The 25,396-nt window shown below is 45.8% G+C and overlaps 1 protein-coding gene across 2 annotated transcripts; it reads left to right on the forward strand.

Annotated features, from left to right (window-relative positions):
* Window positions 1–22,820, forward strand: LOC147609651 (uncharacterized). 2 transcript variants are annotated; one of them, XM_086787599.1, is made up of 4 exons: window positions 1–616; window positions 933–1,066; window positions 2,924–3,021; window positions 22,297–22,820. In XM_086787599.1, exons 1-4 carry the CDS (start codon window positions 379–381, stop codon window positions 22,472–22,474), a joined length of 648 nt encoding a protein of 215 aa, XP_086643725.1. In that variant the 5' UTR covers window positions 1–378; the 3' UTR covers window positions 22,475–22,820. The 2 variants fall into 2 exon arrangements, with proteins under 2 accessions (XP_086643725.1, XP_086643724.1); XM_086787598.1 differs by having other exon boundaries at window positions 3–616; window positions 930–1,066.
* Window positions 22,821–25,396: the final 2,576 nt, after the last annotated feature.

The raw sequence follows: 25,396 nt of genomic DNA on the forward strand, positions 1-25,396 counted from the left end.
ACTTTAGGGGATGCGATTAAAGAGTAGATCCGAAATTCTCAAAATCTTAGTCATTAATTTCAAGGCAGGCAGACGCTTCAACCAGTTTTTTCAAGGCAGGCAAACATTTCAACCAGTTTTTTAAATTTGGGCCATGAAAAATACCCTAAGTCTTGCCGCCGCCTAGGCAAGTCCTTATATGCAGTTAATTTAAATAATGACCGACATGGAAAAAAAACTTAAAGGGGTTATGCCGCCTTCGCCACCTTCTGCTCTTGCAATATGCACTGAGAAAGGGCCGTTTTTTAAGATCTACATAGTAGAGTGTTAAATTCTGGCGGTAATTTTGTGGGCAAGTGGACAGGAAGAGGGGAGAGACTCAAGTGGTATCCACGAAAGATGGCGTGTAAACATGCACGCAGTAGAGAAATATATTACACAGAGGTTTTTGATAAACGGCCCTCCCTCTTCTGTATGGCGGCGACCGATATACCTCACTCCAACAAGGTGCTGGTTGTAACGAGGGCTGGTTACAAAAGACCCGATTGGAGTGCCCTCGTCTATGCTTTCGAACAAAAGGTGCAGCCCGGCGACAGGCTTCTAATGCTGGGCATCATCGATCGCATTCCCACCCCCTGTACGTCATATGCAGCTGCAGTAGGAGCTCATGCTTTTCATTTATTTATGTGTAGCACAGGTTTATCACTGCAGGGTACAATTAATCATCTATAAAAGCATCATCTATATAAGTTGATGCTTTTGCAACAGCAAATTATGGCTTCCTTTAGAATATATTTCTAGCTGTTTGATTGAGAACTCCAGTCTCTTTCTAACTTCTTAATATAAGCAGCCAGTTTTTTGAGAACTGCATTCAATTGTCAGATTGTGCTGTGCTACTTCTGTAAGCAGTTTGAGTTTTTCCAAACACCTGAACGAGTGCCGGTTTCCAGTAGGGTGCAAAAAGGCGACCATTGAACACGAATTCAATGCCACCAACAAGATTGCCTTGGCCAGGTTAACGTCGCATGTTTCCAAGGAGTTTGAATCAGAGCTTTTTCCACTTGCCAAGCTTTGTGACCAGAGACAGGTCTCTCTCTCTCTCTCTCTCTCTCTCTACAATGCTAATGCTAACAGGCTTGAAATATTGTACCGTAGCTCTGCACGAGTGATGTGCATTGTGTGCTTATCAATGTTTCACGCTCTATTTGAATGCCGATCTGCGTTTTTGGTCAGGTACGTGTGGGGTTGGATCAGAGGTTGTTGAAGTACAATAGAGAGTTGGGATGGTGGCCCTAGTGATAGCCTCTTTTATGTCTTAGCAGTAGGCTGTAGCTCGCTTGTCTTGATTGCCAGTAAAATTTACCTAAAATTTAGGTTGAATGAGGACTCAGGAGATAAAGGGGATCCATGAGCATGGGTAGGGGAGATCTCCCCCCCTTTTTTTAGGGATTTTCCCTTTTCCTGTACATACCTGCCCTAAAATTTAGGGTGAGGCCCTGTACACTCTGGAGGGTGCCCGCCAAGAAATTTTTGATGTAGCCAATAAGGTTTTAAAAAAGGCTTGGCAGAAACTCCCCCCTTACACACTACCAAGTTGAATGTTGGACTTCAATCCTAGTCAGCTGCCACCTATTGCCCAACTTCTCAAAATCTTGGGCAGCCACTTGAGGCTGCCCAAAGATGGGCACCCATTTCCCAACCAATCAAATTTTTCCCTTTTCAGTTTTTTTTTTTTGGGGTGAAACAACACTTTTTAGATGGGCAGCTATGAGGGTGTAACATGGGTGCCCATGTGTATTTTTGTATGCCCATGCTTTAGGCACTCAACTCGGGTGCCCCTTCAGTGTGTGGTGGGCCTGAGCAAGGAGATATGCACCTCCCATCCATGAGCACGGGCGGGGAAACCCCTTTAGTTGTCGTCTCTTTGACTACAAGTAGTTGTTCAACTGGAGCTTGCAAGATCTTCTAAATGAGAACTGTGATAGCTCAGACAAGGCCTCCACTGAAGGCAGCAGTGGGGGTTTCATAGTTAGATATAGCCTTTTCTTTTGACCGTCATGCATCTGTGTTAGCTGCAGGCAGCCTTGCACTTTGGCTTGGGATTTTCTTTAGCACAAGTATTCATTTATCGGAAATTAAATCCAACCTGGAAGAAGGGGAGAGCACTTATTTTGCCAGGCCCACCCCAGAAATCCGAGAGCTCTCAAAAATTTTTAGGAGAGCTATTTGGCTTATTCTTGCATTCCGAAGAACCTGAAGGCAATGCACAGTCTAGAAAACTTTTATCCTTGATATTATAATGGGCTTACTAGGGCATGTAAAAGGCTTGCCTATTGGTACACTTTACATAGTCACGACTAGTGAGTAGATGCAATATGCTGCAAAATGGAGAATCTTTGATCTCTCACGAAGAACATGTTGAAGATTGGACAAGAGGAGAGGCTGATGGAGCAATATGAAACTGGACCAAAGGACATGAAGGTGAAGAAACTGTTTGGAACTTGATTGAAACCATGAGGTTTAAGATTCAAGAAGCCAGATAGCGCTAGTACCTGATCCACTAGAAAGGCAAGTCAGATAGATGGTGATGACATTTGACAAATTTTCTAGTAGAGGAGCCCAAGTCAGGTGGTAACCAATCTGGAGAGTGGTCATACTTAATAGAAGTTCATTTTCTTGCAAAAGAAAAAGTCAACGTGAGAGGGATTAGTAGTTCATGAATGGCTTGACAAGCGCACAGTCCCTGTAGTCAGCTGAGCTGTTGTGAAATGGCACACCAGTAAGTTTAATAGGCTATGTACTTTTCCGATCAATGACTTCATAAGGTGTTTTCTCTGTTTGCATATGACATGCTATTTCCATGATGAGCACTATGAAGTACCTATAAGATGCAATCAAAAAATGACCATTACTGACTGCTCATTGACTGTTATGCATGTGACAGATCTTGCTGGAATTTATAATTGACTCGGGTGAATCTCTTATGGAGGTCTTGCTACATCAGGCCACTGAACTTCAGCCTAGATGCATAATTCTTGACAGGTTAGTTCCATAGCAACGTAAACATTCTTGTATAATAATGGAGGAAACGTATGACAAACACATATTTAATGTCCACATACATCAGTTCCATAGCCGATGGAATGGCAAGACAATCCTGCAATAATGTGAACAAGTGTCCTTGATAAGATGAATACCAGAGAGCAAGCTTCTTATACAAGCCCATCTTTCATTTTTTCTCTCCCACCACTTTATGTTTGCTTTATTTTCAGCCTCTTCTTCCTCTCTCCACTTGCCATAATCTCCACCCTTCTTGCCTTTTCACTCTCCTCTATCATCTTTATCATTGCTTCCTCCAACGCTCTTCCTTGTTCATTGCATAGCTATTTTTCCATCTTTGTGGGGCCACCAAGTGTCCATGCTTGTCCAAAATGCGCTGTCTATCTGCCGCCAAATCCTCCAAGTCGTCTGGCTGAATAGCTTGGACAATACCATACATGTATGACCACCTGTTTCATCTGAAGGGCTGAAATAACTGCAACAGGGCTCGTGTAAGATGGTAAGGACTCCCCCAGTCACCTCTAAGGAGCAGCTGGAAGTATCCTGAAAAGTGCTCCTTGTGGTAGACCACGCCTGCATGATCATAAAACCATGGGTGGCCTAGAATAATATCCACTTAATCCAAAGTTGCCACTAATGTATGACGTTCAAAATACTCCCCAAAAGTCAAAGGGGCATCCTCCAAGGTCTCCACAACCCGAGGTTGGTTCGATTTCTTCCGCTTGCCTCTCATGGCGGTGGCTAGGACTATGCCGCTAGTGTCCACTGTCATAGGCAACTTCAACCACTCAACCACATGGTTTCTAATGATGTCCTCCGAGGCTCCTCCATCAAAGAGTATGGACACCGGATGTCCATGAAGCATCTCTTGGCACATCGCCGGCCGAGTACCACTAGATCCTCCCAGGCCGGGTGTCATCGAAGCATCAAAATACAGGTTGCTGATATGTAAAAAGACGAGAGCTCTCTAGCTCTAAGAACTTGTACTCAAGACTCCTCGGAGGGGAGAAAAGCAAGACCTAACACTTGAGGACAACTGTCTAATAAGTTGGGGGGATGTCACTGAAGCATCAAAATACAGGTTGCTGATATGTAAAAAGACGAGAGATCTCTAGCTCTAAGAACTGGTACTCAAGACTCATAAGGAGTTTTATCTAATATAACTCGGAGGGGAGAAAAGCAAGACCTAACACTTGAGGACAACTGTCTAATAAGTTGGGGGGATGTCATCGAAGCATCAAAATACAGGTTGCTGATATGCAAAAATGCAAGAACAGGGGGGGCCGACCCAAGGCTATTTCGACCCCTAGTGTGGTGTCTTCTCTCTCTACTCTCTCTCTTTTGTTTATTTTCAGATTTTCTCAAGGTTTACGTATGAAATTGTTGTTTTCTTGAAGATAAGCTAAGTACCAGTGCCATAGCCCTTACGAAGGCCTGTTTCACCGGGTCAAGTGAAAAGCAGTTGTGGTACTGGTGGGAGCGGAGGAGGGGGGGTTTAGATAGTGCCGGTGTCATACGACTGCGGCAGCAAACGAATTGGCCTTCTCCTTGGACTTCTCCTTGCCCTTGCCATTTTGCTTCCTCATGTTCTTCAAATAGTCCTTTCCAGTATGCTCGCAGTGGAGTCACAATAAAAGCACTGTCCAACAGCCATCTTGGTGCAATGCTCTTTAGGGGTGAGGTGAGTCACTGAGGCTCCCCCACTTGCCTTGTCCTTATCATCCTTGGCCTTGGACTGGCTATCCTTGTCTTTGTCTTTCTGTTGCCTCTATTGTTGAGTCCTAGACTTGGAACTCTCCCGTGTCTTGAGTGTTGAGAAAGAGTGTGATGCTAGAGCTCCGAAGTGAGCCACATCTATCAACCTATTACACGCGGAAACTCTGAGAGTCTTCGTTCAGCCCTAAACACTCCTGGAAACATGTTGATGCAAAACGCAGATATGAAGAGAGAGTAGAGAGAGAGAGATATGCTGGAAATTCAGTATATTAATATAGTACAAAAAGGTACTCAGTCCACAGCCCTAGGCTGCCTTGAAGAAAAGGTGATAAACACCCAAAAGTCTAGTCCCTACTTGGATCCTAAGGATCCACTCCATAAAGGAATGAATGAATCTACACAATGAGCTCCTTGGCCTTTTATACCCTCTTGGATTTCTTGGAGTGCTGGCCGGCCAGCCTAAAATCTATAAACATAGATATGCCTGCAGCCGCCTTAGCCGACAGCTCCTGGAGTCTTATCTGGTTCAGCCGACAGCTCTGCCATGCAGCCGACAGTGCATCCTAGTCCTTCTCCAAGTCCACACTAGCTAATCTGCACTCTGTGCTCCATAATCCTGGTTCTATCTGGTTCCCATACTCTTTATCTGGCTGCCTGTTCTGGACCAACATCTGAGAATGTCCATGGCATCTTTGACACAACCAAAATCATCCCATATGTTCAAAGCAAGCAATCTTGTACTCACCTCATATAAAAGGAGGTCTTTTTCAAGTTTTCTACTTGTTGTGTTCAAGTGTACTATGAGTACTCGCACTTAGCTTGAGCTCACTTTGACTACATGCACACACACTCTCACCATGAGGCATCTGCACCTTCACCCACCATAGTTTTCTGTCACTCAATAGCCATTGAGGGCTCGGTCCATGAATCTTACCTTGGTATCAGGCGAAGCCATCTCCACTCAACTCCATACGTCTTCATTGCAATCTTAGCTTAACTCCCTCATCTCACATCTGGCTAATCCCAGTTCATTAGCTCCTAAACACCTCATTATTGAACCTTATCCACACTACCCACTTGTGGCCCAAGATTTTGGATCTTGGCGTTGCTAATCCACTCCACAAATTGCAAAGCCATCCTAACCACATCCTCTCCTATCCTAGGCAAACCTCCAGCATCAAGGGCACCGCTAATTACTCCCGGATTTCGCCCTACAGCCAGCATTGGTAAATCAGTGCATTCTCCCTCTCTCCTCACAATTGGGAGAAGCCCTCTTAGGTGTGCCTTGGACATAGCCTGAGGTGTCCACAATTCAACTTGGAAGCATTTGGCTCAGAATTGATGCTGGGAATAGCAAAAAAACAGTCATGTTTCTCTGCCCGAATCTGCGATTTTCGGTGCTGTTGAGCTGGATTTTTGAGCTTGGGGAACTCAACCCCTATCAAGGGTAAGTTGGGCAATCAAAAGCCCCCATCAAAATTCATCTTGGTAAGCTCAATTGTGGCCTCCACTTTCACGTTTCACTAAGCTTTGTTTTGCCTGCTAATCACTATCATTAAGACCTAATTAGTGAAATTTTTTCAAAATTGGAATCTTTGGGTAGTTTTTTACTTCAGGCTTATGGTTAAGCTAACACAATGGCTTAATCACCGCCTTTAATCTAGCTCTAATCTCTATTTTTTTATCAGTATTCTCAAGCTCTTTTGAAGCTCAAGCTCATCATTTGCATTGCGTATCTAGTTTTCCTTTGCATTAGACTTAATTTCAATAAATTGAAAGAAAATTGTAAAAGGGATAGACACTGTCCGAGCATTGAAATCACGGCTCGAGGTAAGTTGCCCTTCTCATCATGGAGCATGTAGAAGTTATCTCAAGGTTCAATGGCGATGAGTTCTTTACATGGCAAATGAAAACCATGTATATGCTCATGCGCATAGGCCTATGGAGTTTCATTGAGGATGAGGACAAAGAAAAAGAATCAACCTTCTCTCTGGTAGACATAAGAGCCAAAACCAAAAAGCATCGGGCATCATTGCTCAAAATCTTGGTGATGATGTGATTCACCACCTGGCTAGCATCAAACATGCGAAAGTGGCTTGGCAGGAGGTGTTACGATTTGTGTTTTTCCCTTTGGACAACAAGATATATGGTGGCCAGCCCAAGTGTGAAAGGGGACAAAAGAGATTTTATAGTTTATAAGTTTTAATAACCTTTGATGACTAAAAATTATTATTGAAGGCATGTGTTTTTAATGTTTGCTTTTGGCGTTTTTGAGAAAAGCGAATCACCTCTTTTAAAAAGGCCACGGGTGGCGCATGGAGGAGCGCGCATCCCCTTGAGGTGGTCGCCGTGTGGAGTCAGCACCGCTACGCGTGGTATATACGGCTATCAGGCGGCTACCACGCAGGTGACCAGGCGGCTACCAGGCTGTTGCGCAAGGGCTACAGCAGGGCGCTACTGCGCATGGGCTATAAGCGGCGGGTGCTGTTGCTGGCATGGGCTCTAGGTGAGTGCAACTGCGCATGGACTATAGACAGGCACTGCTACGCGTGGGCTATAGCCAGGTGTGGCTGCGCATAAGGATTGCAGCCAGTCGGGTAGCCAGGCAAGCGACTAGGTGGCTGTGCATGGGCTACTGCCAGCAAAAGGGGACCACGTGGCTGTGCGTAGGAGCTGTTGCCAGTCGGGCAGCCAGACAGGCTTCAGGTGGAGGCTGCACGTGTGGAAGACCAGGTGGCTGCGCATATGGGCTGCAGCTAGCAACAGGAGCCAGGCAGATGCAGGCGGGCTGCATGTGGAAGCAGCCAGCAGAGACATCTCAAGGCAACTGTTGGGCTAAATAGCACGACCCTATCTCTCTCTTGGAAGGAGGCGAGCTGAAGGAGGCGTCGAGGGGCTAACAACCAAGGGGTTTTCTCTCTCTCTCTCTCTCTCTCTCTCTCTCTCTCTCTCTCTCTCTTCGCGAGCAGATGGAGTTGCAGGAAATACACAGCCGAGAGACCTCTCTCTCTCTCTCTCTCTCTCTCTCTCATCGTGGATTGCGGGCCTTGTTTACGGGATTGGGATACAGAGGATCAAGTTAAGATGCACAAGATGATGTTCTTGGAAGAGATGTGTTGTCGCTCTTCGTCTTGGACTTATGTGTATTCAGGGATGGCTTGACACGTCCTCTATCTTTCTCTCTCTAGGTTTTGGCAATCGTGTTTGGATGGTATATCTGTCATGGAAACAGGACATTGGTTTTTCGAGAAAAAACAGGACTTTGGTATCAAGGAAACAGGTCTATGGTTTATGGATACAGGTCTATGGTTTATCAGATACAGGTCTTTGGTTTCATGTGGAAAGCATGTCTTTGGATTCATGTGAATAGGTTCTAGTTTTCTCGAGGTTACATGCAAGCTGTGACTATAGGAAGGACATGAGGTTTGGTACAGCCCTACTGCTATTTGGGAAAGGATTGTGGGATCCATGATAGAGATGGAGAAGACCTTTTCAAGCAGGGAGGTGTCGTACAGGTGTGCCTTCTCTATGGAATGCTTTGCTGTAATAACGAGAGTTTTTATTTGGAAGTCCTGGGTGAAAGCTTCGAGGGATCCTATTGTAAGAGGATTCGACAAGTTATACTTTGTACTCAAATTTTGATCAAGTGAAGAAATACCGCAAGGGGCGCCACTGCGTTTTGGGACCAATCGGTGTCCTTGTACTATTTGCAGGAGCACTCTAGCTCCCCTGTTTGTTTTACTTTTCCAGGTTCCCATGGGTGATGAAGTGTTTTGTGTGCAAGTGTTTGTTTCACCGCCCATCAAATTTCTGAAGGTCGGTTTCATGGTTCCATTGCCGGGATATCGTCTACTTTCTCGAGGAGGGGAGCCCGTGGTTGTCACATCAAAAGCTTCTACATGTGGAAAGTGAAAAGGAAGTGCAGGATTATGAGTCTTTGCCTATATGAGGTGAAGAGAAAAAGCTAAAGATGAGGCTCAGGAGAAAAGACACCAAGGACAGGAAGTAGTCAGCTAGGAACAAGAAGCAGTTGAAGTGTTATGGTGCAAGAGATGGGTTGAAGGCTATGGCTTTCGACACTTTGTCACCAGTGGTATCTTCACGGAGACTTCATGGGTTCGGAAGGCAGCTTCTTTCTATGTTTAGCAGTGGTGATCTACTATGCTTCATCAGGGACTTGTGCTTACCACTTGGGTGGAGTACAAGCAGGTTTTGGGTGGCTGGATGTATCAGATGAGGCTCAGCTGAAGTGGAGGAACTTGATGAGGTTCTTATTCCCGAGCACATACTGGCACATAAGAAAGGTACAAGGTAAAGTTTCCCATCGCTATCTTGTGATGTTTAAAGAACTATTCACCGATGGATGAGAAGTGGATGGAGGAGGGTGACTTAGCATATTCACCTTAGGTATTGCAGCTTTATCTTGATGCCTTTGAGTTGGAGCCGACTCTTGCGATAGCTCATTCAGGTTCAGCAGAGCATGGGTCTGGAGCATTACCTGATGCTCAAGAGGGGGGTAGCACCTCCGCTCCCTCGTTATAGACAGGCTCAGTTTTTCATCTAGGAGTCGATTGACATCTTTGTATTCACCCGAGGTACTGAGGCTGACAGTACATCTGCTTATGGGACTTCTATGATATTGTGTACTAGTCACGTGAGATGATGCTATTTCTGGAGTTGGTCTCCTTTGGAATGGCATGGTTTGGTTTAGCTCAAAGTCTGCAGCAACCTTAGTTAACACTTCGAGACTCTATGAAGGGCATAAGTCTTGCGAGCAGTCCTAGAGTTGGTTTGGTTCATATATGGATTGAACTCTATTTGTGCATGTATTTATACACTTTTTGAGGTATTAGTGTATTTTGGTGCCATTGGATCCTGGTACCCTTGGGGAATACTCTGGATGTGTCAAGATGAGATGCATGTATACTGGTATGATACATCAAGTACTTTATTATGTTCATGGATGCATCACTGAGTGTGGCTCCTACGGGATGGCCATAAGTAGAGTGGGTAAAGCATCAAGAGGGACATATGTGGAAAGTACGTAGTGGATGTATAGTGTAGATGCATTGAGTGCTTTCATATGCTCATGTTGTACCATCAGTCGTGGGTCCTGCAGGATATAGATGGGTGTTAAGCTTGTGAGCAGCCCTGAGATTGTTATTTTGGAGTGGGTAGAGCATCTTGAGGAGCATATTGTTTGCGAATGCATATATGTGTCATGCATATGTTTGTCATATGTAGAATGATGCATGGTTTTGTTTTTGGCTAACATAGGTTACGTGTTTCCACTTGGTTTTAGACTTTTGCCGCAGGTTCTAAAGGAATATGCAAGAGTTGTTTGTCACTTTGATGTGACGGTATGGCCTTATTGTTCAGGATGATTGTTTCATCACCCAGATGCACTGGAGGGCATTGCTTTGGTCATATGGGGAATCTTTCTTCATTGGATGCTTACTGTGTTATTGAGTGCAATCGAGGACGCTTGCTATTTTTCAACAGGGGAGTATGTTTTCCTCTGGACTACAAGCAGGTGGGCACGGGCACGGGATGGACAATGTGAACAAGCATTAGTTGGATATGAAAAGGAAACCCATATATGGTGGCCAGCCCAAGTGTGAAAGGGGACAAAAGAGATGACTAAAAATTATTATTGAAGGTTTAATAACCTTTGATGACTAAAAATTATTATTGAAGGCATGCGTTTTTAATGTTTACTTTTGGCGTTTTTGAGAAAAGCGAATCACCTCTTTTAAAAAGGCGAAGGGTGGCACATGGAGGAGCGCGCATCCCCTTGAGGTGGTTGCCGTGTGAAGTCAGCACCGCTACGCATGGTATATACGACTACCAGGCTACTGTGCAAGGGCTACAGTAGGGCGCTGCTGTGCATCATGGGCTACAGGCGGCGGGTGCTGCTGCTGCGCATGGGCTCCAGGCGGGTGCAGCTGCGCATGGACTACAGACAGGCATTGCTGTGTATGGGCTACAGTCAGGTGTGGTTGTGCATAAGGACTGCAGCCAGTCGGGTAGCTAGGCAGGCGACCAGGTGGCTGCGCATGGGCTACTGCCAGCAAAAGGAGACCAGGTGGCTGTGCGTAGGGGTTGTTGCCAGTCGGGCAGCCAAGCAGGCTTCAGGTGGAGGCTGCACGTGTGGAAGACCAGGTGGCTGCGCATATGGACTGCAGCCAGCCAACAGGAACCAGGTGGATGTAGGCGGGCTGCATGTGTGGAAGCAACCAGCAGAGACATCTCAAGGCGACTGTTGGGCTGAACAGCACGACCTTATCTCTCTCTTGGAAGGAGGCGATCTGAAGGAGGCGCTGAGGGGCTAACAACTAAGGGGTTTTCTCTCTCTCTCTCTCTCTCTCTCTCTCTCTCTCTCTCTCTTCGCAAGCAAGTGGAGTTGCAGGAAATACACAGTCGAGAGACCTTTTTCTCTCTCTCTCTCTCTCTCTCATCGTGGATTGCAGGCCTTGTTTACAGGATTGGGATATAGAGGATCAAGTTAAGATGCACAGGATGATGTTCTTGGAAGAGATGTGTTGTTGCTCTTCGTCCTGGACTTATGTGTATGATTGCAGGCCTTGTTTACGGGATTGGGATACAGAGGATCAAGTTAAGATGCATAGGATAATGTTCTCGGAAGAGATGTGTTGTTGCTCTTCGTCCTGGACTTATGTGTATTCAGGGATGGCTTGACATGTCCTCTATCTTTCTCTCTCTAGGTTTTGGCAACCGTGTTTGGATGGTATATCTGTCATGGAAACAGGACATTGGTTTTTCGAGAAGAAACAAGACTTTGGTATCGAGGAAACAGGCCTATGGTTTATGGATATAGGTCTATGGTTTATCAGATACAGGTCTTTGGTTTCATGTGGAAAGCATGTCTTTGGATTCATGTGAATAGGTTCTAGTTTTCTCGAGGCTACATGCAAGCTGTGACTATAGGAAGGACATGAGGTTTGGTACAGCCCTACTACTGTTTGGGAAAGGGTTGTGGGATCCATGATAGAGATGGAGAAGACCTTTTCAAGCAGGGAGGTGTCGTACAAGTGTGCCTTCTCTATGGAATGCTTTGCTGTAATAACGAGAGTTTTTATTTGGAAGTCCTGGGTGAAAGCTTCGAGGGATCCTCCTTCGAGGGATCCTATTGGTAGAGGATTCGACAAGTTGTACTTTGTACTCAAATTTTGATCAAGTAAAGAAATACCGCAAGGGGCGCCACTGCGTTTTGGGGCCAATTGGTGTCCTTGTACTATTTGCAGGAGCACTCTAGCTCCCCTGTTTGTTTTACTTTTCCAGGTTCCCATGGGTGATGAAGTGTTTTGTGTGCGAGTGTTTGTTTCACCGCCCGTCAAATTTCTGATTCTTGAGCAGTTCTGTCGTGAGAACTATTGATTTCGTGGCTGATTTTCTGCATATACGCATACTCAAGGCTGGTCGACTTGTTCTTCTCTCTTTCTGGGGCTGGTCGACTGCTGTTTTGAGCTCTCCAGGGTTGGTCGACTTGCTTTTACAGCATCTTGAGGCTGGTAGGGTTGCTATAGAGATCCCCAGACACATGTATGGAAATATGGTAGTGCTTGGAACCTGTTGAGGGCTGTATTTTACGTTTTGGGACTGATTTTCAGCCCTTGGGCTGTGTGGACAGCAATCCTTAAATGCATACAGTGCATGTATGCAAAGGGAAAGCTTTTACAGAGACGCGGAAGATAGTTGAAGGCTGTTTTTGCTGTTTGTAGGACTGTTTTCAGCATGTAAACAGTGTGCGCAGCTAGTAGGGTTCTTGAGAGGACCAAGAGTGTCCATGGAGTAGTGAACCTACAGGTGGAAAATTCCGGTGCTGGAGCACCTGCATCCTTTGTTGTACATCTTCTCTTGAGGAATAGAGAATTCCGTCGAAGGGGGAACCGGCCGTTCCAGTCCCAGTGTGGTGTCCTATGCACATGTTTTATTTTCAATATTATGTGGTTTATGTTTAACTGTTTAAGTTGATTGATGATCATGCAAAAGTGTGTTGAAGATCTTAGTCCCTTGGGCCGGGACACCAACATAATAACCAGAATCAGTGCCACTGTTATGACCCTGTGTTTTTCCCTCTGGACAACAAGCAAGTGCGCACGGGCACGGGATGGACAGTGTGAATAGGCATCAGTTGGATATGAAAAGGAAACCCATATATGGTGGCCAGCCCAAGTGTGAAAGGGGACAAAAAGGAATTTTAAAGTTTATAAGGTTTAATAACCTTGGAAGGCTTAAAAATATTATTTTTATAAAGCATGCGTTTTTGCTATGTTGCTTTTGGCGTTTTTTGATGAAAAGCGAATCGCCTCTTTATAAAGGGTGGTGGCGGATTCGAGAGCAGGTCGCCGGGTGGTTTACACGGGCGCATCCCCTTGGGCGCTGCTACGCGTACGTTTGGAAGGCCAAGCAGGTGCTGTGCATGGGCTACAGGTGGCGGGTGTTGCTGCGAGCATAGGCTTCAGGCGGCGGGTGCTATTGTGCATGGACCACAGGAGGCAGGTGTTGCTGTGCGCATGAGCTACAGCCAAGCGGGCTGCAGCCAGCAGAGGGGCACCAGGCGGCTGGGCTACAACCAGGAACCGGTAACCAGGCGGGCAGCAACAGGTAGCCAGCCGGGCAGCCAGAAGGAGGTGCCAGGTGGGAGGCTTTTTGCGGCATGGAGCAGTGCCATGTGCGGGTGTTGGCGGCTGCGTGTGTGGAAGCAGCCAGTAGAGACTTATCCAGGTGATTGTTAGGTTGGACAACACGACTCTATCTCTCTCTTGGAAGGAGGCGAGCTGAAGGAGGCACCGATGGGTTAACAGCCAAGGGGTTTCTCTCTCTCTCTCTCTCTCTCTCTTCGCAAGTAGGTTTTGTTTACGAGATTAGGATGCAGAGGATCAAGCTACATATGCACATGATGATGTTCTTGGAAGAGATGTGTTGCCGCTCTTCGTCTTGGACTTATGTGTATTCAGGGATTGCTTGACACGTCCTCTATCTTTCTCTCTCTAGGTTTTTGGCACTGTGATTGGATGGTGCATATGTGGGTTTATCTGTCATGGAAACAGGACATTGGTTTTCTAGAGGAAACAGGACTTTGGTATCCAGGAAATAGGCCTATGGTTATGGGATACAGGTTTATGGTTTATTGGATATAGGTCTTTCGTTTCATGTGGAAAACACGCCTTTGGAATTCATGTGAACAGGTTCTAGTTTTCTCGAGGTTACATGCAAGCTGTGACTATAGGAAGGACATGTGGTTTGGTACAGCCCTACTGCTGTTTTGGAAAGGGTTTGTGGGATCCATGGTATAGATGGAGAAGACGTTTTTAAGCAGGGAGGTGTCGTACAGGTGTGCCTTCTCTATGGAATGCTTTGCTATAATAGTGAGAGTTCTTATTTGGAAGTCCTGGGTGAAAGCTATAAGGGATCCTATTGGTAGAGGATTCTACGAGTTGTACTATGTACTTTTTCAAGTAAAGAAATACCGCAAGGGGCGCCACTCCATTTTGGGACCAATCGGTGTCCGTGTACTTTTTGCAGGAGCACCCTAGCTCCCCCTATTTGTTTTCTTTTCCAGGTCCCCATGGGTGATGAAGTGTTTTGTGTGCGAGTGTTTGTTTCACCGCCCGTCAAATTTCTGAAGGCCAGTTTCATGGTTCCATTGCCGGGATATCGTCAACTTTCTCAAGGAGGCGAGCCCGTGGTTGTCACATCAAAAGCTTCTACATGAGGAAAGTGAATAGGAAGTGCAAGAGACAGTGCAGGATTATGAGTCTTTGCCTATATGAGGTGAAGAGCAAAAGCTAAAGATGAAGCCCAGGAAAAAAGACACCAAGGACAGGAAGCAGTCAGCCAAGAACAAGAAGCAGTTGAAGTGTTATGGTGCAAAAGATGGGTTGAAGGCTATGGCTTTCGACACTTTGTCACCGGTGGTATCTTTACGGAGGCTTCATGGGTTCGGAAGGCAGCTTCTTTCTATGTTTAGCAGTGGTGATCTACTATGTTTCATCAGGGACTTGTGCTTACTCCTTGGGTGGAGTGCAAGTAGGTTTTGGGTGCCTGTGGATGTATCAGATGAGGCTCAGATGGAAGTGGAGGAACTTGATGAGGTTCTTATTCCTGATCAGATACTAGCACACAAGGAAAAAACAAAAAAGGACCTAGGTAAAGTTTTCCGTTGCTATCTTGTAAAGTTTAAGGAACTATTCACACTGATGGATGCGAAGTGGTTGGAGGAGGGTGACTTAGCAGATTCACCTCAGGTGTTGCAGCTTTATCTTGATGCTTTTGAGTTGGAGCCGACTCTTGCGACGGCTCATTCAGGTTCAGCAAAGCATGGGTCTGGAGCATTGCCTGATGCTTAAGAGGGGGGTAGCACCTCTGCTCCCTTGTTATAGACAGGCTCAATTTTTCATCTAGGAGTCGCTTGGTGACATCTTTGTATTCACCCAAGGTACTGAGGCTGACAGTACATCTGCTTATGGGACTTCTATGATATTGTGTACTAGTCACATGAGATGATGCTATTTGTGGAGTTGGTCTTCTTTGGAATGGCGTGGTTTGGCCTAGTTCAAAGTCTGCAACAACCCGAGCTAACACTTCGAGACTCTATGGAGGGCATAAGTCTTGCGAGCAGTCCTATAGCTGGTTTGGTTCATATATGGATTGAACTCTATTTGTGCATGCATTTATACACTTTCCGAGGTATTATTGTATTGTGGTGCCATTGGATCTTGGTACCCTTGGGAATACATGGGTAATACTCTGGATGTGTCAGGATGAGATGCATGTATGTTGGTATGATACATCAAGTACTTTATTATGTTCATGGATGCATCACTTAGTGTGACTCGTGCTCGATAACCATGGGACATATGTGGGAAGTACTTAGTGGATGTATTGTTTGGATGCATTGAGTGCTTTCATATGCTCATGTTGTACCTTCAGTCATGGGTCTTGCAGGGATATTCGTGGGTGTAAGGCTTGCGAGCAACCCTGAGACTGTTATTTTGGAGTGGGTAGAGCATCTTGAGGAGCATATTGTTTGCGAATGCATATATGTGTCATGCATATGTTTGTCATATGTAGAATGATGCATGGTTTTGTTTTTGGCTAACACAGGTTACATGTTTCCACTTGGTTTTAGACTTTTGTTGCAGGTTCTAAAGGAATATGCAAGAGTTGTTTGTCACTTTGATGTGACGGTATGGCCTTATTGTTCAGGATGATTGTTTCATCACCCAGATGCACTGGAGGGCATTGCTTTGGTCATATGGGGAATCTTTCTTCATTGGATGCTTACTGTGTTATTGAGTGCAATCGAGGACGCTTGCTATTTTTCAACAGGGGAGTATGTTACGACCTTGTGTTTTTTCCTCTGGACTACAAGCAGGTGGGCACGGGCACGGGATGGACAATGTGAACAAGCATTAGTTGGATATGAAAAGGAAACCCATATATGGTGGCCAGCCCAAGTGTGAAAGGGGACAAAAAGGGATTTTAAAGTTTATAAGGTTTAATAACCTTTGAAGGCTTAAAAATATTATTTTTATAAAGCATGCGTTTTTGCTATGTTGCTTTTGGCATTTTTTGATGAAAAGCGAATCGCCTCTTTATAAAGAGCGAAGGGTGGTAGGTCGTCAGGTGGTTTACACGGGCGCATCCCCTTGAGCACTACTACGCGTACGTTTGGAAGGCCAGGTAGTTGCTGCGCATGAGCTACAGCAGGGTGCTGCTGCACATGGGTTACAGGTGGCGGGCTCTGCTACAAGCATAGGCTTCAGGCGGCAGGTGTTGTTGCGCATTGACCACAGGAGGCAGGCGCTGCTGTGCGCATGGGCTACAGCTAGGCGGGCTGCAGCCAGCAGAGGGGCACCAGGCGGCTGGGCTACAGCCAGTTGGGCTACAGCCAGCAACCAGTAACCAGGCGGGCAGCAACGGGCAGCCAGAAGGAGGTGCCAGGTGGGAGGCCTTTTGCGGCGTGGAGCAGTGCCATGTGCGGGTGCTAGCGGTTGCGTGTGTGGAAGCAGCCAATAGAGACTTATCCAGGTGACTGTTGGGTTAGACAGCACGACTCTATCTCTCTCTTGGAAGGAGGCGAGCTGAAGGAGGCACCAAGGGGCTAAGAGCCAAGGGGCTAAGAGCCAAGGGGCTAAGAGCCACGGATCCCCCGAGAGGAGAGGGTATGCAGATTGTGCAGAGAGGAGGTGGAGAGTGAGGAGCATTATGTATGCAGATGCAGAGCATATACAGCCATCAGAGAGAGATATCCCATTTTATTCAGAGAGCCACATTCCCTACGCCAGATCTTTGAGACAGCAGACCAGCGCATACTGGGGAGATACATTCTAGACATACAGCGCCACAGAGAGACATTATTACAGGCTCAGACAGCTCCAGAGGGGGGGCGACAGACACAGATTACTACATTTTTTCAGAGATCCATACCCCTCCCAGCCCCTACACGGCAGGGGATTACTCTCCAGAGAGCAGAGACACTTAGAGCCCGCAGGAGACAGAGGACACCTGGCTTTCGGACACCACGCCTATACCAGAGAGAGATGACAGAGATCAGAGCTCAGTTTCACAGAGAGGGTGCGGAGCGACTGGCTCGCTTCAGAGCACACCCAGGCATGTTCTTCAGGGAGCTGTTGACACCCCCTTCACTGATGTATACCATTTTATACCCCCAGTATGGTACAGGATGGAGCTAGCTAGGTTGCATATCATGATTGTATACTCCATGCATATAGCTTTGCATTCTCCTAGTAATAGAGCTCCATCCCCTGCACACCCAGATTTAGCTTTTTTATTCAGTACTTTTTCATTTTGTTGGGATGACAGAGGATACCCCATACAGGTACTCCGATTTGTCTCATAGGCCGAGTTTGGTCTTTTGGAAGACGTTAATAAAATCTTTCTTTCTTTCTCTCTCTCTCTCTCTCTCTCTCTCTCTCTCTCTCTCTCTTTGCAAGCATGTTTTGTTTACGAGATTAGGATGCAGAGGATCAAGCTACATATGCATAGGATGATGTTCTTAGAAGAGATGTGGGAAAACATGTCTTTGGAATTCATGTGAACAGGTTCTAGTTTTCTCGAGGTTACATGCAAACTGTGACTATAGGAAGGACATGTGGTTTGGTACAGCCCTACTGTTGTTTGGGAAAGGGTTTGTGGGATCCATGGTAGAGATGGAGAAGACGTTTTTAAGCAGGGAGGTGTCGTACAGGTGTGCCTTCTTTATGGAATGCTTTGCTATAAAGCGAGAGTTCTGGGTGAAAGCTATAAGGGATCCTATTGGTAGGGGATTCTACGAGTTGTACTATGTACTCAAATTTTGTTCAAGTAAAGAAATACCACAAGGGGCGCCAATGTGTTTTGGGGCCAATCGGTGTCTATGTACTTTTCGCAGGAGCACTCTGGCTCCCCTTGTTTGTTTTCTTTTCCAGGTCCCCATGGGTGATGAAGTGTTTTGTGTGCGAGTGTTTGTTTCACTGCCCGTCAGATTTCTGAAGGCCGGTTTCAGCCACCATGATGATGGATACGGTACTCTTACTTACAGAGGAGGGCCCTCACCTTGCACGGCATCGGTTCCTACAAAGAGCCGTTGTGAGCCATTATCTTAGGAGACCTCCCTAGAACCGCCATAGGATAGATTCACCCTGACATGACCGTGCAGGGCCCGGGCCCACACCCCCCTTCTCCTTCCTCTAAAGCACCTGGACCCCTCTGTTAGAATTTGTGCATCTGAGTGTTATGGGGTTGTCCCTATTTTATGGGCATTTATGTACTTTTCTCTTGTGTAGTGAGTCATGAGCAGGTCAACCTGTTTCCAGAGGCAGTCGGCCAGGTCACATCTATACTATATAAGGCTGGTCCTCATATTCGCTTGTATCCATCCAATCCCTTGCACATTGTTCAACACTACTGCTAGCTATTGCCATTGTAAAGTTGTTTGCTATTATAAAAGGTGATCTTGTCCACAAGCTCTCTCTACTCTCTCTCTTGTTTAGTTTATGCTTCTACCTATGCATTCTCCAACATGGTATCATTCACTTAGGTTCAGGTTGCTCCATATTTCTGCAATCTGCTCGCCGTTTTCTTCATCTGTGCCTTGCGTTTGCTTCCATCGCTCCTCTTGGCTGCAGATCAATATCAACAATTGCTGCGTTTTCTGTGTACCTTGCTGCGGTTTCTGGTCTAGCCATCTTCTTGCTGTTGGCCAGCCCTCAAGGCTGCATTTTTGTTCTACAGAATCAAGTTGAGGAGTTGTGGCTGCGTTTTCTGCTCCGGCATCAGTTGTTGGTGAGTTTTTCTTGCATGTGGTGTTGCTAGACAAGTGGCTCTACATCTTCTTCTTCCTCCACGAGTCCCTGCCCTTCCGGTAGGAGGTTCCTGGTGGTTCTAGGACTGTTTTGTTGCTGTCGAACCTCTTTCCCTCTCAGATTTGACAGGGGGCTGATTGGTTCTAGAGCCTTGCTTCGTTGGAAAGCACTCGAGAGGAGTTTTGGAGTGCTAAGATTTGTGTACTTTGTTGCTGTGGATATAGCCCCCCCCCTGTACTATGAACAAGGATGACAAGTTGAACGGACCCAACTATGCCCATTGGAAGCTGCAAATGCGGATCTGGTTCACACAAGGGTTTGTGGGAGATTGTTCAGGGCAGTGAGAAGAAGCCCGAGTGTCCTTAGAACTCTAGGCGGTGGACTCATATTCAAGAGGATGAATTCCTTGTGGAATTACAAGATTGGGAGAATCGGGATTTGAAGGCGCATTCAGTGCTTGTGCGGATCATCACACAGGAGGTCTCACCGGCCGTGCAAACTCTCACCAGTGCTCATTAAGTATGGTCTAAATTGGAGGTCCCTTTGCTCGAGATTTATCAATGAGGGAAGTTACTTTCAAAGGGCAACTCTATGATTTGTTATTTCCTGCAGGCAGTTCCATGCAGTCGTTCCTCATGAAGGCCAAGGTTATCCATGACCAATTACTAGCAATGGGTGCTGCTTTGTCCTCTACTCAACTGGATGTACTTATCTCACCAAGCTTAACCCGAAGTATGATGTGGTTTCTCGAGCTTTGAGGTGCCAGGTCACAACCACTCAGTTGGATTTTGATGATTTTAGCTCCCTACTCTTGGAGGAAGAGTCCGTCCTCATCTCATAGGGTAAGATGAAAGCGTCTCTCAGCAGTTTTTACCAAGCGCTTTCCACAGTTCAGAAGAAAGGTCGGAGTTTCTGCTTCTCTTGTGGGAAGAGATGACATCTGTCCAAGGATTGTTTTTCTAAGAAGAAGGACAAGACCAAGGGCAAGTCTTCATCTTAGAACAAGGGCAAAGACCCGACAAACATCAATGATATAGATTTCTCTAGTGACACATCTAGGGCTCCCAGGGCACTTTCGGCTCGGGAGGACCAAGATGGTGTACTTCTCTAGTATACATGCAGTTCTCCCCATGTGCTTCCAGCCATAGGAGGCTTGTGGTGGGTGGGAGAGGGGGCTGATTGTAGCTCCACTTACTTGTACATGGGAACCGTGATTCGTAGTTCCAAGCATTAGACATCTCGCAGGACATGGTTTTCCTTGGTGTAGCAAAAATTATGAACTGGATCTATAGCAGAAATTATGAACTGGATTTGTTTCGAGTTCATTGTTAGAGGCTTTTGGGACGTGATGTGTTTTCCATCCACTGTTGGGGATTATGGGCGTGTTGTGTCCAACAGCTCATCATCTATTCTTGGAGTTCACTGCACACTTGTGTGGGAATTCATAGCTATGCAAAGTTCCTTGCTGTTTGTGGTGGCATTTTGTTTCGAGGAAACAGGATGGCAGGTGCTCTCTCCGAGGTGATTCCAGTATTCGCGGTGCTGGAGGATCCATGGTTGCATCTTCGTCAACTTATCTTCTTCAGACTCTTGCACACTATGAGCTGCAGAGGGGGTGTTAGAATTTGTGCATCTCAGTGTTATTGGGTTGTCCCTATTTTATGGGCATTTATGTATTTTTCTCGTGTAGTGAGTCGTGAGCAAGTCGGCCTGTTTCCAAAGGCAGTCAGCTAGGTTACATCTCTACTATATAAGGCTGGTCCTCATATTTACTTGTATCCATCCAATCCCTTGCACATTGTTCAACACTATTGCTGGTTATTACCATTGTAAAGTTGTTTGCTATTATAAAAGGCGATCTTGTCCACAAGCTCTCTCTACTCTCACTTTTGTTTAGTTTATGCTTCCACCTGTGCATTCTCCAACACCCTCCCTTGGGACCAACCCTTGGAGTTGGCCCTGCAGCAAGTTCCCCACGAGGAGTCCCCCTCCTCTGGCCAACCGCCTCTCCCGCCGCCTCCTTATCCTGGTCCTTCCTCAGAGAGGTTCAGCGGGCTTCCTCCACCTTGGCACAGCAAACCCCATCCGCCTAGACTCAGTGACCAGTCACCCACTCGTGATCTCTCCAGAGCTTCTTGGACCCAGTGGGGAGGCAGACGACCCAGCCTCAGGCTCCAGCCTCAGGCTAACCCGTTGCCCTCGTTGGTTCGGCCTCTAGGAAGGAGATGGAGGTTTCAGCAAAGGGGGCCCCCTATGCTGGTTCGATATTGATTTATTTTGTCATAGTCTAGTAGAGAGGCTTTGCCCTTGAGATGACACTCTTTCCAGGCATGTGACAATCCTTGTGGATCCTTGGGATGTCGGAGGACTCACAGGAAACACCCCCCCCTCCCCCCCTCCCCCCCCTCTTTCCACTCACTCTCTCTTTGGAGGTTGGGAGCCATGCTACAGGTGTCGACAGTCAGAGTAGGCCCCTGGTGTCGCTTTCTACTTTTGTATTAACAATGTAGCCTTACTGCAGAGAGCAGCCAGCCATGGATGAAATGCCCCTGTTGTGTTCCTTTTACTGCTGTTGCAGTGTTTGTACTCTGTCTTCTAGGCAGGTCCCTTTTTAACTAATAGAAGGACCTCTTTTTTGGGGGGGAAAAGACTGCACCCCTCTTCTGCCTTAAGCTGCCAGGTCTTAGGACAGATCTTTACTGCTGGGACTCTCCACAGTCCAAGCAACATTAAACACGAGTGGGAAGGACTTGAGTCAACCTTCTTTCGGTGACTTAGGTTGTTGAAAGATTCATGTGAAATCAACCATGTGCGAAGTCCAAATTTTATTATCTTTTGCATCAAAGAAGCTGTGTGCAATTCACTTTGGTTTTATTCCATCTTGTTGTAGGTGCTATAAGAATAATAGCTTTGCCAATTGTCACTTTTAAATGTCCTTTCTATAAAAGAATTCTGTTTCATATGCTACGTTAAACTCACTCAAAACCCCATTCAAAATATAAAAAAGAAGTTAGCAGGCTCTAGCCTGAGTGGTCTAGCCCGGGCCATTCTACCCTACCCAAACGAATGGACCTCGGTTCAAACCCTGACATCCGTGGTGTGTGTGAGTGGTGCATTGCATCACCCGAAAGGGGCTTCCGAATTTTTTTAAAGAAAAAAGAACAAGAAATGAATGCTATGAGGTAATGCTTTGCTTTACATCGTGCAGGGATTTAAAGAGTCAGAAAGGCTACTATGCACATAGCTTAGCATGTGATGTGCTTCTTATGAAGAAGGATGGGAGGGCATGCAAACTAGTGACGAGTGTTACCACAAGGCATGTTGATAAAATCAACATAATGCCAGGATTATTTACGCAATTGCATGGTTGTACTGGTTTTGCATGAAGCGCACACAATGGAAGTACTGGCAAACTGGACTCAATAGGATGGCTAGCGACGCATAATGCTACCTCCCTAAGCGTCTCTCTCATGTAGAATTGTCAGGTCAAGTTATTGGCAACCTGCACCGCACGCTCAAGTAAAAACGAAGAACCAGATGAATCCTTACTTGGATCCTGTTTCTTTCAGATCCTTGTGTGCACTTGTGACCAGCAAAAGGATGATATGGCTTGGACCCATCTAAGAGCTAACGGAAACTTAATGAGAGCGCAAGGTAATAATATTTAATTATATTGAAATGGAAAATTGCATTACTCCATAGCTGCTGCAACCTCCATGACATTTGCTAAAGGTGCTTGATGTCTTTATAGAGGCTTTTTAATTATACTTTGCGTGGAACTTTGTAAGTTATGTATGTATCCCTGCCATCAATCTATGTGCATCCATTGATCTTGGCTCGTTAACGGCCTCCACCTACACCACTTGGCACTCTCTCAACCACTTCATTAGCATTATCTTATATGAATATAGGTGCAGGTCCTCGACTTCTCAATTTTTAATTCCTTGACAAACTACACTTCGCAAATTGAGTATCGTTACCTAATTAATGTCATATCATATACTTCTGCTGTGCGTCTTCCTGCTTTTTTGAAATGATAAGCTAATCTTGCATATGATCGTGGAGATCCGGATGGCAAGAAGCATATGGCTGAAAACAGCTTTTTGACAACTCATAAATGGGTGGAAGGGCTTTTCGACAACGCATACATGAGGAGGGAAGCAGGGATTCTCTGAGAGAGCTGGATGAAAGTTAGGAACGGTTAAGACGAGGAGCAGCTTCCCTTGTGAACATATGTGAGAGTTTGCTCTTGTTACCTTGGAGGGTCGATATAATTGAATTTATTTATGTATATGTATATACATATAAAGTCAATGGGTATTATATTGCTACAAATTCATGAATAGATGAGGCCCAAGTTCCTCAAGATGCCTTGAAGCTCAAGGTCATTGTGAAGTAGATCTCTTGATCTTCTCTTGGTCTTCTGCCAAAAAATTGGATCATGGCTCGATCCAACTCTTCACACTACTTGTCACGTATCTTTGTCTTTGTCTTCATGCCTGATTCCCCTTGATGGGTAGAAATGAATGTGAGTGCAAAAGTGGACATATGCAAGACAATAGAGCTGTGACACATTGTGGCTTGCAATGTGGGAGGTCTTAGCACATGCTTTTTGGCATGGCCAGTGTCTAGTCCCCATTTACAAATGACATGTTGTACAACTGATAGGAAGTAGGAATGCATAACAACAATGTAGAGTGTAGTACAAGTGAGACATAACTTGATCTTTTTGACTTTAAACATGATTGTGCAACTGTACTGAAGCATGACACATGTAATCTTGAAGTACAAATGATAAGTAAACATGTGTAAAAAGAGCGCACAAGACCATGATGGCGTGATTTGACCTTCCTTGGTTAGCAAGATAGCTTGTAGACAGTGTGCCAACAAGCAATGTAACTATCAACCATAAGAAAGTAGTGAGTACACCTTGCAAGGGGCTTCCTTGATGAGTAATTGAAGCCATATTGGTTGTGTTCAAAAACGCAAATAACCAGCGCAAGAGGGAGGTAAAAAGATTTGAGCATACCTTGAAGTACATTGCACCAAGGTTGGATTGGTCAACTCTAGTGGCTTTTGTCTTCTTGCGCTTGTTGGTAAGATAGTAGCTCAAGAAGAAGATGAATTGAGTCCAAGCTCATGACTTGTTGGTGTGGTCCACTCTTGAGAAAACCTGGAATGAACTCAAACACAAGTGCTTAAGCCTTGATCAGCCAAGAATTTAAGTGATTAATGACCACTCTTAACAAGCTTTCTTGTTAAGAGTGGTTAATGACCACTCTTAACAAGCTTTCTTGGCTATGGCTGCAGCCATTGGATAGGGGCTTGGTTTTTGGTTGGGCGTGGTTAGCGCACAAAACCAAATGCTATGCCCTGTTAGAAGGAGTAAGAGGGACCCATGGGCTTGCTGCTCCTCACGGGGCTCGTCGTTTAAAGCTCAGGATCAGCTATGCCAGCTGTACGACCACCTGCAATTCAAAAACTGTGCCTTTTTGTGTCAAGCTCAATGTCGGGCTAGTACCACTGATATTTGCTACTGTGAGTTACTAGGAGGAAGCGCCCTGATGTGAGGGAGAGGCGTATGGAGTTTGGTTGTTGCCAAAGTGTTGGTGGATGGAGAAATCTAAGCACTCCAAGGGCTAGGTAACTAGATCCACAATTTTAGGAAAGGTAGGTGAAGTGTGATTAGTGCACCTAATGATAGTGATTAAGGGCTAATGACCTAATCAAGTGCAAGTGATTGGGAGTGGAAATGATGGGGAAGGCTTGAGGAAACATACCTACACTAATGCTCTAAGATACCAAGTTGAGAAAGTGGAGAGATCGGCACATTGTGTGAGAGTGCATTCTGGAAGCGTAATGAGCTATGGTGGCTCATAGTTAATCACAAGCTTAAGAGACATGATTAATATTAATGATTACTTTTCATAGGGGGGTTCTACATAGCAGTTCCACATTTCTATGCACCTACGCTTGGGTAAATTGGTGCGAAACAACCCTCTTTTTGACGATGTGAACTCTCCCAAAGCTCCCTCGCTTATAAGGTCAGTGCAAGAGACTAGGGTTGGCCACTCAAAGCATGGAGTGGCAACATGGGTGTGGGTCACCATCCTAGAATAATAGCCAAGGAGGCCATGAAAGCTTGGGCATGAACACCAAGAAGACATGAATGTCTAGAGAGGGAATATCATCAAAAGGGTATAATGTCCATGAGCCCAATGCCTAATATAGCCCAAGGCCCCCAAAAGTACACATGTAAATGTCCTTAAGCCTAAGTGCATAGTCCCCATTCCCCATGTGCATGTGCA

Source organism: Cibotium barometz, chromosome 51 (assembly GCF_041138505.1).
Source record: "Cibotium barometz isolate CiBa-2024 chromosome 51, ASM4113850v1, whole genome shotgun sequence".
NCBI lineage: Eukaryota > Viridiplantae > Streptophyta > Polypodiopsida > Cyatheales > Cibotiaceae > Cibotium > Cibotium barometz.

What these genes read in the sequence shown, in the direction of transcription:
- LOC147609651 (XM_086787598.1), top strand. Translation starts at nt 379, where the DNA reads ATGGCGTGTAAACATGCACGCAGTAGAGAAATATATTACACAGAGGTT. An exon ending in CGATCGCATTCCCACCCCCT is followed by an intron (nt 617 to 929) that starts GTACGTCATATG and finishes GCCGGTTTCCAG; the next exon opens with TAGGGTGCAAAAAGGCGACC. An exon ending in AGCTTTGTGACCAGAGACAG is followed by an intron (nt 1,067 to 2,923) that starts GTCTCTCTCTCT and finishes TGCATGTGACAG; the next exon opens with ATCTTGCTGGAATTTATAAT.